The sequence below is a fragment of the Notothenia coriiceps genome, unplaced genomic scaffold (assembly GCF_000735185.1).
Source record: "Notothenia coriiceps isolate Sejong01 unplaced genomic scaffold, NC01 NC01_scaffold00000339, whole genome shotgun sequence".
Lineage (NCBI taxonomy): Eukaryota > Metazoa > Chordata > Actinopteri > Perciformes > Nototheniidae > Notothenia > Notothenia coriiceps.
Window position 1 is genome coordinate 19,892,166 of NW_011333040.1, and position 13,356 is coordinate 19,905,521.

The window sequence follows — 13,356 nt, forward strand, 5'->3', positions numbered from 1 at the left end:
TTTTGAACCGCATGTTACGTAAATACACAGCTGTAATTATAGAGATGTAACTCATCCTGCACATGTCACAATTAAGTCATACACAGCTGATCTCTATTTACTACTGAACGTGTTTGTTTTATTTCAGTATTAAGGTGTGACCACTGTATGATTCTATTGTTAGCCATTGTTAATGATCCGACGCTGAAGTGACACTGAGTTTAACTCTTTCCAAAACACATCCAGACAAAAGTCAGTTGTGGGGTTTTCCTGTTACATATAATGGCTCAGTTTTGCGGTATTAAAATGTGCCCCTGAACATTTCACATGTACCACCTGCAGTCAAACACCGTTTTTTTAACACTTCCTGAGAGTTGTTTCACTTCCTTATTGAAAATGTAAAATTTCAGGGGTCTTTTGTTCCCTAAGAGAAGTTTAAGAATAAGTATATATTCAGGGGGCTGCATCTAAAAAAGTATTCTCTCATCCCTTTTTCTGATGCTTTGTGTGCAACACTGCAGTCGATACATTATTATAAACTAGTATTGTGCTTATACACCTTAAGGTGGTTAGTGCAGTTTTAAGGGAAAGTCCCCAAAATATATCATACAAAGATACGATGGAGAGAGAGACTTTGGTTGGCGTGGAAAATGTGATGATGAAAATGCATCTTGCAGCTTGTTGTGCTCAGCAGCTCCACCTCTCACAGGTGTCAGACTCTAAAAGTGATTATGAACATCAACCTGCAGACTTTCCTCCTCAGGTCAGAATACAAATAAATCCTCTCAATCTTCCATGTGGGAATCAGGCATTTATGGGATTAAACCTGAATCCCCGTCTTCTTCATTTTGGTAGTGATTCATGGACAGATTTATAAGGAAGCTTTGAAAATGCTGGAGAAAACCTAAAGACTACGTTATTTATTTCAATGTCCAGACGTTGGAAAATTACAGGAAATAATAATCTGTCATTGTAGTGCCAAGTGATGAAAGAAGTATTCAACACATTTAAAGTCAAAGTAAATAAGAATTAGCAGTAAAATAATATACTTTAAGCATTAATAGTCAAAGTAATGTTGCAGTAAAATGTTCCCTGTCAGTGTTTTACTAAGACGTGTGATGTGTTTAGATTATTAATGTGTGTGACGTTACTGCTGGAGTTGTTAAAGGCTTGTGGTGATGATGACCACTTGATCCTTCTGTTAATCTGAAATCACCCAATCTGTAGATTAATGGTCTTTACTGGACAGGAAGGGTATGAAGACATTGTGATCTGAAAAGTAAATAGCGACCAAAGCTGTTAGACAGGTAGCCTACATTATGTGCTTCAAATATGTAATTGAGTATATAGTTGCAATGACTGCAACATAAGTACTAGTCAAGTTCAGGAGAGCTCTTTAGTAACCAGTGGTGTAAAGTATTTTTTCTCATGTACTTTACTGAACATTTGATAGACTTGTAATTGACTTTTGCTTCTTTGTTCCTTTACCCTATTACAATTCAAAGGTAATTAGTGTACTTTTACTGCACTATATTTATGTAATACTTTTAGTTACTTAGCAGATTTTGATTAATTATGTGAAATATAAACGACACTTAAATAAGACTTGAGTTACACCTGGAGTAAATTCACAAGCTATCCCACACGGTAATTAAAATTAGCTCCACCTTTACCAGCTTTGATAAACTTAAATGCATTAATAATTGTTATCAAATCATATGGTGTTCTACACAATGAGTACTTTTACTTTTGTTTTTTTAAGTATATTGAGATGCTAATACTTTTGTACTTTTACTTCTGTAACATTTTGAAAGCAGGACTTTCCCTTAACAGAGTACTCCTACACTCTGTTACTTTTACTTTTACCTACAACATCTGAGTACTTCTTCCACCTGAGTACTTCTTCCACCTCTTTTCCACTATTGCTTTTACCTAACGATGAATCTCCTGAATCTGCACAGCCTTTTTGAGTCTAGTTTCCTTGGTGAAGTAGTGTGTGACTGATGTGTGTGAGTGAAGTGTGTCACTACACACCAGAGGCAGCAGTCAGTCACCACGGAGTGTCTGCCGTCAGCTCACCACAGTTTGGACACTCTGCTCTGATGAAATATGTGAGGAAGACTTAATGATATGGCTTTGAAAGGCTCCTTTGGCAATAAAGGTTGATATGATGCTGAGATGTGATGCCTTGGTGAGTATGACTTTCTGTTTGATTACCGTCCGGCATTATTGACTGCATGCAGCTGCCATATGTGTCGCTATAGGGCTCTGCCTGAACTCTTTAATATGCTTTTACAGTAACTATATAAGCGCCAGAGACCAGGATGATCATAAAGAAGCAAATGTATTTTACTGAGTAAAACATTGGATCATTACTATCAATCATTATTCCTCAGTAAATAACTTTAAAACTGCTCTATCCTAAATCATGATAGACCTCATATATGTTGTGTGTTTTTTATGTTTTAAGGTAACTTAGCAGTCCTCACGGCAATGTAAAAGACATAAAGAAAGCAGTTAATGATGGCGACACTGTCCCACACATGGACCATCCTCACTGCTGTCACTGTGTTGACTGTGCAGCTATGCGAGGGTAAATTCAGACTATTGTGCAAATCATTTTCTAACATTTCGTTTTCACGTAACATTTCAATGTACATTCTAAATATGTTATGGAGTTAAAAGCTATAAAAAACTAAGATCCTTTCTATAAAAAAACTTTAAATCATGTGTGTGTGTGTGTGTGTGTGTGTGTGTGTGTGTGTGTGTGTGTGTGTGTGTGTGTGTGTGTGTGTGTGTGTGTGTGTGTGTGTGTGTGTGTTTTGTAAAACTTGCATCTGCATGAGGTTTATGTGAAAGGCATATATGCAGAAATACTCTTCCTTATCTGTTCCAAATTCAACAAATCCATGATCAGTGGCTTTCTTAACTTCTCATCACTATATTTTATGAACATGAAGTTAATCAAAGTTAACATTTCTACTTTCAGGTACAAGGTGCTGTAACCTCACGTCCAGTGCTGGAATTGATGTGCGGCTAGGCTCCAGTTTTAGGATTTACTGCACCAGTTTAACGGTTACCTGCAGAAAAAAAAACTTCTACGGCCAAAATAACGCACCACTGCCCCACAAAGTATTGAATTCTACAACTATATATTACGACGTGGTTAACATAACGGAGAAGAAAACATATAGCTGTAAGTGTCTTTCCTCTAGCTGTGACTCCTGTGGACAGGACTTCTCAACTGGATGTGAGTAAGGAGGAAAAGCAGGAAAAGCATCCCTTTCTGAAACAAGTTTAGTTTATTTGCAAATATGTACATAATGAAAAAAGGGCGGGGAGTTAAGAATCCAAAATGTAAATTAGGATACCTCCCCTATTAGAGGTTTTACCAGAAGCTTGGTTTTACAAATTGAGATGCATTACACTAAAATCCATAAGGAGATTTAAACAACTTTGCTTATTATAGTCTAATTTTCTTTTAATAACGATAATACTGACGTTAACTGCAGTAAAGTTAGCATATTTAGGGAATGTCATGCTATTTTACCTCAAATGAAATGACTGATTATTGTGATGATTTTACACATTTATACTTTATTCTTATTCAAAACTCTGTGAATTTACACAGAAATCCTGCAGGGAATGTGACCCTGAATGGGGCTTAGAGATGAGGCTTTCATATCTTAAGACATTACTGTAACTTTTCAAGCTACAAGAGCTGTTAAAAAAAGGGGTAGGGTTGGTTCTGCTTTTTCCTAAACGGTTCGCATTTTGCAAGCAAGGCGCAGCGAAGTGTCAAAGATTAAAATGTGATAAGTTCTGACCACAGACCTTTTGCTAAATGAGGACTAAAAACAAGCTTGACACATGCAGCATAGCAGTTGTCTTACACCAAACATGCACACAATGTTATCAACATAAATACTCAAAATGTGTGTTCCTTCATGTACCACTGTTTTCAAATATAATATGACTTCATTATTTGACAGTCCTACAGTAATGGGTTCATGTTCTATGCTCAACACTTAATTGTACGTCCTGTTTGTCCATCAGATCCACCAGAGTGCCCTAAAAACATTTCATGCACCTACAAAGTAAATAATAGTGATAGTGGAGATGTGTCCTGCAGTTGGGACAGAGGACGGGATACTTTTCTGGAGAATAATTTAACACTGGGGTGAGTTCAACTGATTTAGAAGTACAACAATAATATCATACTGGTGGATCTACAGTCAAATAAAATGTGGCTTTGTGTGTTTCAGGATGAGAATTTTATCAAAAAAGCATACACATGCACCAATGCTGGACAGCTTCCCCAGTAAGGCAAAAACTGATGGGTCAGCTAGCGTCCGTGTGCCCCGCTCCGTCCTGATGATCGCTGTGTGGGTCCACGCCAAAAATGCATTGGGCTCTGCAACTTCCATCCACAAGAACTACACACTGAGTGACATTAGTAAGACACCAGCATATTTTCATTCATACAGCCAAGTATTTGGAGATGTTCTTGGCAACTTCTGCATAAATAGCGTGTTATTTCTCATGACAGTTCTAGTTGCTTTTAAGAGATAAAGACTCAATGATTGGAACTTAAAAGCTTCTTTGTAATATGTCCTTCTTTGATGCACTTATCTTCAAGGTTATGATAGTTTATAAACTCCCTCCACCCTTCTTTGAACTAGGCAATCAATGCGTCTTATGGTAGTTTGAGCTGATGAATCGTATCTTTTCATCACTTCAGATTTTAAAGAAATCAAACGTTAAAAATGTTAAGGCTTTATTTACATTTTGTGTGAGTTTTCCATAAGTCTGTGCCAATATTCAAGTAGTGCAATCCTCATAAATGCGATAACTAAGTGGACCTTTTTTTAACAAAGTCCACTTGGACTAAAAAACTAATATGCTTATTATGACAATTTATAAATAGGATAAAATCCTGAACAAATATATTTTGGACAGGAATAGATGTATCTGCATCTTGACTGGTTTGCATAGGCATAAACAAACGAGGTGCTAGCTCTGGTTCTGGACTTTTTATAGGACCTTTTACATAACAATTTTTTTCTGCATAGTCTGACTTAACATGATTTTTTATGTGATTAAATACTATGACATTTGTAAGTTAGTTGAAGTCTGTTGCTGATGTACTGGTATTATAAGGCTGTCTTAATTTGTCTAATTTATCTGATCATTCTGTGTTAATCTGAGCAGAGATGCCATCGACTCCTGTTCTTCGCCAACCGGATTGCTCTTCCCAAGAGTGCATCATCACAGTGGAGCAGCCTGTGATGACTCAGCACCTGGAGATCCAATACAGAGCGGACACACAGACATGGACATCTTCTCCACACTCAGTGAGAAGTCATATTGTCTGCTTATCTGTATTATTGTGTTGCATTGTTGGAGAAGCCTGTGACCTAAGATTGTCAACGACATAATTACTCTGTAGCTATGTTAGTTTGACAATAAAGAACCTTGAACCTTGAAGCCTTATAACTGTTCAGATTAGAGCAGATTTTGAAAATGTACGGACTTTCAATAAGATGTTTGCTGAGGAAGATTTCTCAAAGTCTTTGAAGACATAAAGTCACTGCATGCTGAGAACTCATAGCTCTTCTGCTAATTCAAAGATATAAAATAAACATATGTGTCAGGTGGATGTGCACAAAGGTACAGTACACTTATAATGTTGCCAAATGTTTAAAAACAAACAACATTTGAATCTATTTGGTGTTTTTGCAGTATGACCCTAAATGGTACTTCATGGCAGCGAGAAATCTTTATTGGAACATAGATGAGTGAGTTGATATCAATTACAATAAGATTAAAACCACATGTGTTTTTGCTCACAGGGTGTGCAGATGAGATCAGTGCAGGTTGCCTCTCTGGAGCCTTACACGTTGTACCACTTCAGAGTTAGATCCAAATTCAGCACCGGCCTGTGGAGTCTGTGGAGCGCTAGCATTTCCAACTGGACTGAAGAGGAAGGTAAGCAGAGCACTGGCAGAAGAAAACCTGTTTGCTTTCATTTATTGTGGAGTAAAGTTGATTTCAAAATGTAATAATCAGGGTAGATTGTTTGCCTGTAAGCATCACCTTCACAATGCACTTCTGTCTGACACTTGGTACAATATCCTGGGAAATAGAAGGCTTGAGTTAAGGCACAAAGGAAGTACGTCAACCATTGTGCAGTCAAAACAGGAAGAGGATAGCACTTTGGTTAGTGATCAAAGAGTATCAATGTGACTTATTTACAGTTATAATGCTCAGGAACAGAAATGATGTGGAAAACATTTATAAAAATGAATGCAGTGTGTTGTTGGTGGTTGCTAGGCTCTGAGGGAAACCGAAAGCAATCCGGTTGTCTTTTGCGACAGGAGCGCCCACAAATGTATCATTTAGAAACTTTTGGGGGTTAAAGTTGAAGTGGCCTGTTTTCACTACACTAACCTGCTGATTACTTTTGCACTTCCTGAATGAAAGAACCTCTGTTTCTGTCTGTGTGCAAGCAATTATATCCGAACGGATTATTTACAGTCTCTCTGTGGCACTTTATCTATGAAAGCTATCAGATGATGTTTCCGTTTCTTTGGGTTTTTTGAGGCAGTTATCAGGTCACCACTCACTGTCTGCAGGATACCTATAAGCCACTGAAACAGTCCTTATGGGTTTGTGTGTGTTGAGCAAAACCATTCATTATCGATAACACAGTATAGGCGGTGGCTTACAGAAGTAGTAACATTAAGCAAGAGCAAAGGAAAGTGAAGTAGCAATAAGGGGAGTGATGCTTCCTTGGAAATATCGTTCAACACTTTTAATACTGATGGTGTGAAGATATGAAGGTCTGATGTATGAGATATGAATGTGCAGCAGTTACAAGCCATCAGCTTTCTAACAGCTGCAGAGGTCGAGGTAGAAACAAATGCAGTTACATTTTTGGTAAAAGGTATTAACATTTTCTTTGTTTAAGCATGTATTGAACAAATGATTACACTATATTGCTATTTTTCTTGATGTGCAATCATCTTACAGAGATTTAAAAAATAAAGAAGGAAGCTAATCTACTCCTCTAAACAATTACATTTATTGGGAAAGTAATAAAAGCATTTCCCCACAACTGCTTTATGTGTAAAAATTATAGAATAGTCTATTGATATTTTGCTTAAAATACCTTTTCTCCTTTACTCCTGGCCTAATGATAACCAGTGAGAAATCTCTTTGACACAAAATGGGCTTTGGGATTTGATGAACGGGAGGTTACGTATTTTAAGACTCAATTATTAGACATCATTGAAGTTTAACTCCTACTTTAGCCTCCCATGAACATGCAGCTTTAAATCTCCAACAGCAGAAAATGTAATAGATTAGTTTGAGGAGAGTTATCTAGATGTTCAATGTCATAGATGTTCAAAATATACATTTGAACTTGTAAACTACCAAAATAGGGGCCCTTTAAGCTATCTTCAAGTATTTGATTCTCTATTTTATACACTGTTGCCCATAAAGTTGGAATAAAATATTGGTTACCTCTTCTCATGAAATGATTGTGTGTGTAAATAGGAATAAAAAGAGGAATGTTTCTGTAAACCAAATGATTCCAACTTTATGGGCAACAGTGTGTATAGATATGGAGGTTTCTTGGAAGTGTAACTCATTGTTGTCTGACTTCAGCTAACGTAGGAAAATGTGACAGAGCTGCAAAGTTATAGTTGGGAACTTTTAAAGAAGTCGTTGAGAAATCCTAAACATGTCTTTAACTTTGCCATTGAAAAAAACAGTCGTTCGGAAATTCAAAGACTCAAATATTAACCTTTTTATGAATGCTTTTAGTTTTATGGTCCAGTGACAGATTGTTTTTTGTTTTTAGCTCCTGCCAAAGAGTTGGATGTGTGGTATGCTGAACCGGCCTCTGACTTTAGATCCCTGACAGTTTATTGGAAGGTATGTTTTACATGTTATCGAAGTGAGTTGATATGATTGTGAATGCACATGAACACTGCTGTACAGTTTCATGAGATCCCTCTCGTGCTTCAGGTCTGCGTGGGTGTCAGGTGTTGTTGCCATAGTAACACTTTGTAATCTTCCCGTACTTCCTGCACACACTAAAGGTCAACCCTTGACCACTGATGCGGTGACACCCTCACACCCTCACACACACACTTGCACATCCCCACTCTCAACCACATATGGACACACACACACTCATTTAACATCGCATGAAGACAACGAGAGATGAGTGAAACCTGACAGTTTCAGTTTACAAGAAAAGAGGAGCTGAACAGAAATGATGTGCATATCTGACATGCTCTCTTTGTGTGGTGATTTTGAGCCGTCAGTAAAGACTGGAAAATCAAAAGCACATGACCCTCATGTTGTTGTTACTTATACTTTGTATGATGTTAAACGTAATAACTCACTTCTAAACATCCTCTGACTGCAGGAGCTGAGCATTTCTGCTGCCAAAGGGAAAATCCTTTCATACAGAGTCCGAGTTTACAGCCCAAACTCTGGGCAGAACATCACTAACGTTAGCGCCGAAGCCAGGAGTTATTCGGTCCCTTTCTGTGCCGAATGTGAAGTGTCAGTGTGGGCTTGCAACTCCAAAGGGTCGTCCCCTCCGGCCTATATTACATCTGAATACACAAAAGGTAATAACAAAGGAATGCCTTGTATAAGTAATTATCCGCAAGAAGCCAGCCTCTTTTGGTGAGCAGTGTTGTAAATATCAGACGCATCAGTAATACTGAGGCTGCATGTTTCTCTCTTTTAGTGAAGCTTGTGTAACTTCTGCTGTGCTTTATGTGTAAAATGATAGAATAATCTATTTTTTACTTCAAATACCTTTTCTCCTTTTCTCCTGGCCTAATGATAACCAGTGAAAAATCTCTTTGACACCAAATGGGCTTTGAGATTTGAGGTAAATATCAGATGCATCAGTAATACTGAGGCTGCATGTTTCTCTCTTTTAGTGAAGCTGCAGCATTTAGATCCCCTCCAAGATGTGCACAAAGTTGCAGACAACCTCAGTGTCACCCTCTCCTGGAAGAAGCCCTACGCTGCAGTGAGGCGGTCTGTGGTGGAGTGGTTCCCCAAGGGCCACATGATGGAGCTCAGATGGGTCGGACTGGGCCGCAATGAAAACCATGTTGTTATAACAGGTGGGTATTAGAGAGTTAAAGGAAATACTAGGTCTATACTGAATGTCGTGTGTTTCGTACATTCAAAGTGGTGTTTATTAATGAAGCTGTGAAGGTCTATGTCAAGTTATCATATTTATGAGACTGCTGAAAGGCGTTTTTACTACTATTGGGTCATGTATTTTAACTTTGATAAATATCTCTCTCACCTGCGTTCCAGCCTTTTTTAAACACGCTGTAGTGCAGCCTCTTATCAAAAAACAGAACCTTGATCATTCTGTTCTCTCCAACTTTAGACCTATTTCTACCTATGTCTAAAGTCCTAGAGAAAGTGGTGTTAGCGCAACTGCAGTCGCACCTTGTTTTAAACTGCATATCAGAGAAGTTTCAGTCTACGCTGGAAAATTAAGGTTGTGTGTCCCAAGTTCGCACTATTTTTTAAAAACGCACCCCCAGTTACACAGTTTTTCGCTCGTCTGTTTTAGATTTTCGTGTTCGTGTCGTCTTAAGGTCTTAGACATTAATTCTATTTAGTAATTTTTGAGAACCCTCTCGGTCAAAGACACGCACATACCGCACTAATTTCTGGTCTGACTTCTGAAGAAGGACGTATACGTCAAATCTTTTGTTCACGGCTGCGTCACGGCGATTGTGGTGAAAGAGATCCGTGAAAATCTGTATCCATCTTTATCGAGATTTCACCTCCTCTTGTCTCTACTAAGGTTCGCAAGAGCAAAAAACTATTCTCCGACGTGATAGTCGCACAAATTTTTTCGACCTTAGCGTCCACTCTCTTACCTATAAATAGTTTCAATTTAATGTACGTGGGTCTATCATCCATTTCTGCCGGAAAAGTCGTCAGAGTGATTTTAATACTACATTGAACTGTATCTGCGAAGTGTCGGAAGTAATTATTCTGTGGTGAAACGTTACATGCTTTGTGTGCTGTACAGAAAAATCATATCTGGAATCATAAAAGGAAATTGAAGCACGATTATGGGTGGACGAATATTGTTGTACCAAAGTACGCCGGTCAGGGCTGGGTAGACTCGGAGGTAGTACACCGGGGAACCGCCTTTGGTGAGGTGGTGTCTGGCGGAGTGCGTCGGGCATCCGAAGAAGGTCCTCTCCCGACTGTGACTCCAACAGACGTTGAAACACGGGTGTAGACCTCCCCTAGATTTACGACGGTCGAAGTGATTTTCCTCCTCCTTTGTACGGTCGGAGTCATAAATGACTACGTACGACTATAAATGGAGTTTAGAAGTTTCGGGAAACGCACAGTTTCTCTAAAAAGTGACAATAGTAGAATCGGTCCCTTTACTCTTTTTCCATAAACTTCATTTTTTATCTAATAAGCATAGTAAAATGTGTATTTCGTGTCGTTCTTCAATGTGTTGCGAAGTATTTTCGTCCTTGTGTACGTCGGAGCTCATGAAAATGACTACGCCACGACTGGTTCGTGACGGCAGTCGGTTTTCTCGAGGCGGGGAAGAACCCTATAATGGAAAAATATGTTTCGGTAAAGGACAAAATAATGGACAAGACACATAAAGTCATACATATATAACCGCGCCTCCGCCTGCTGGGAAAACCTCGAACGTTCGGGTGTGACTGTGAAGTGTAAGCGCGTGTCTTTTTCCCTGGAATTATTGAGGACCGAAGAAGCGCGCGCTTGCAATCACTACAAGACGGGTCTCACGACCTGCGCCCCCGCGGGCGCCGCGCCCCAATAGCGCCGGGACCGAATTTCGAGCTGAGACATACGTTTCCTAAAAGGAAACCGTCGTCTTTACGGAGTCGAGGCGTCAGTCTCCTACGAATCTTCGACTAATAATGCAAATTTGTAGTAATGATTTCATATTCATCTGTCGTTGTACTCCCAGTACACGAAGAACTAAAAGGTAACGAAATTGCTGCCGAGTTTTAGGGTGTGTTTCTCTCGTACCAGTCTATACGTGTAAAAGTAACAAAAGAAAAAAGTCGAGGAGAAAGACATGTTGACTTTGTGCAGTCAATAGTGAAGTAGAGAGTAACAGAAGTAGTAATTTAATCACCCCACAGGTATCACCCACTCTCACCTACCCGTTCACACTCCCACACTCACAGTGGCGTAGTCACAGTTCCAACTGGAAAATCAACCACGTCCTTCATGCCTTCTCATGTTTCACAAATGATACCCGTTGTTGTGGACTGTGGGTGCGGTCCTGATTCGTGCCTCTCCTAGAGTACTTCTGACATGTCGTCACAAGTCTCTAGGGAGAGCACGAGTACACGAACGCCACCCCACAGTCCACACAACGGTATCATTGTGAAACATTAGAAGGGCATGAAGGACGATGTGTGATTTTCAGTTGGGGAACTGGTGCACTACGCCACTGTGGGAAGTGTGGGAGTGTGTTGTGTGACGTGTAGCGAGGGTGAGAGTTTGGTGTATACTGTGTGTGCTCTCGCGTCAACATTGCTAGCGTACTCTGGTTACTCCCTCCTACTCACTTTTGCGACTCGCTCAAAGTCACATGTTCCTTTCTCCTCGACTTGTCCCTTTACTCACCGAGTATAGACTGTACGAGAGAAAAACACACTCACACACTCGGCAGTCATTTCTGACCCTTCTCGCTTCGTCGTACTGGAGTACCAACAATGAATTATGACAAATACTACATTGCATTTATTGAGGTGAATGATTTCGTAGGAGACTGACGTCTCGCTCGTAAAGACAGCGGTTTCCCTTTTAGAGAAAAGTTGTCCTCCAGTGCTCAAATGTCGGGTTTGAGACCTCGTCTTGTAGTATTGCCAATCCGCGGCTTCGGTCTTCAATAAAGCCAGGAAAGACCGCGCTTACACTTACAGTCACTACCGACGTTTTGAGGTTTCCACAGGGGAGGTGGTTATCCAATGTAGACTTAATGGTCTTGCATTATTGTTCCTTCGGAACATATTCATTAATAGGCGTTTCTCGGCTCGGCCGCACACCCTGCCTCAACCATTTATAGCTCTGCCCTCCGCTCATTAATGACTCCGACGTACAAAGAGAGAAAATCACCTTCGAACACCATTGAAGAACGACCGCTCTTCCATTCTTATTAGATAAAATGAAGCTTCTCATGGAAAAGAGGGAAAAGAGGACCGGATTACTATTGGTCATTTTTAGAGAAACTGTGGTTTACCCGAAACTCCTAACTCCCCCATCTTATAGTCCTAGCCCCTAGCCTTCATTCCTGCCCCGCCGTACAAAAGAGAGAAAAATCACTTCGACGTCGAAATCTAGAGGGAGGTTCTACCGGTGTTTTAACGTCATGTTGGAGTCACAGTGGAGAGGACCTTCTTCGGGACGCGACGTCATCCGCCGACACCACCTCACCAAGGGGTTCCCGGTGATACCTAGCTCGAGTCTACCCAGACCTGACCCTGGCGTTATCTTTTGGTACAACACATATTGTCCACCCATAATCTCTCATTTCCTTTCTGATAGATCCTGACTTACAGACCACAAGCATTAAGTTTAACAAAATAATATACTTCTGACAACTTCCAGATACAGTTCAATAGTCAATAAATAACCTCTGACGAACTTTCCGCCAACACAATGATGATACACCCAGTACTAAACATTGACAACTCATTTCATCAGAGAAGTGGACGCAAGTGTCGGAAAAAATTTGGTGCGACATAACGCGGGAATAAGTTTTTTGTCTTGGAATAGTAGACAAGGAGTGTTGAAACTGGATGAAAAGATGCATACAGATTTCAGGATCTCTTTCACCCCCACACAATCGCGTTGCGTCAGCGTTGGGAACAAACCATTTGACGTAAGTCTCTTCAAAGTCAGACCAAAATTTAGTGCGGTATCGTGTCTTTAGACGAGAGGTTTCTCAAAATTACTCGCAATAGAATTAATGTCTAAGCTTTAACGACGACACGAACAGAAACATTAAACAGACGACGAAACATGTGGTCACTGGTGCGTTTTAATAAAATAGTGCGGAACTTTGACACACACCCTTAATTTCCAGGTAGTAGCGCAGCCGCACACGGCGCGCCGGCTAACAACAACACTCTCTCTCTCTGCGCACCTTCAAGGTTGTGTGTCAAGTTGTCCGCTCCTTCTCTCTCTCCGTTACCACAGGTTTTCGTCGTCCTCGCTTTTAGATTTTCGTGTTCGTGTCGTATTAAAGGTCTTAGACATATTTCTATTCTAGTAATTTTTGAGAACTCTCGCAAGACAGATACCCACTAA

The 13,356-nt window shown here is 40.0% G+C and overlaps 1 protein-coding gene across 1 annotated transcript; it reads left to right on the forward strand.

Moving 5' to 3' along the window:
* Nucleotides 1-2,024: 2,024 nt before the first annotated feature.
* Nucleotides 2,025-9,148, forward strand: LOC104952066 (interleukin-12 receptor subunit beta-2-like). Its single transcript, XM_010778825.1, has 10 exons — nt 2,025-2,170; nt 2,450-2,572; nt 2,969-3,229; nt 4,036-4,159; nt 4,245-4,435; nt 5,191-5,333; nt 5,832-5,967; nt 7,847-7,920; nt 8,420-8,627; nt 8,949-9,148. The coding sequence occupies exons 2-10, from the start codon at nt 2,500-2,502 to the stop codon at nt 9,146-9,148; spliced, it is 1,410 nt and encodes a 469-aa protein (XP_010777127.1). The 5' UTR covers nt 2,025-2,170; nt 2,450-2,499.
* Nucleotides 9,149-13,356: the final 4,208 nt, after the last annotated feature.

Excerpts from the sequence above, each read along its gene's own strand:
- LOC104952066 (XM_010778825.1), top strand. The coding sequence starts at position 2,500 with ATGATGGCGACACTGTCCCACACATGGACCATCCTCACTGCTGTCACT. Across the intron at positions 2,573-2,968 it reads GACTGTGCAGCTATGCGAGG|GTACAAGGTGCTGTAACCTC; the intron begins GTAAATTCAGAC and ends TTCTACTTTCAG. Across the intron at positions 7,921-8,419 it reads CCCTGACAGTTTATTGGAAG|GAGCTGAGCATTTCTGCTGC; the intron begins GTATGTTTTACA and ends CTCTGACTGCAG.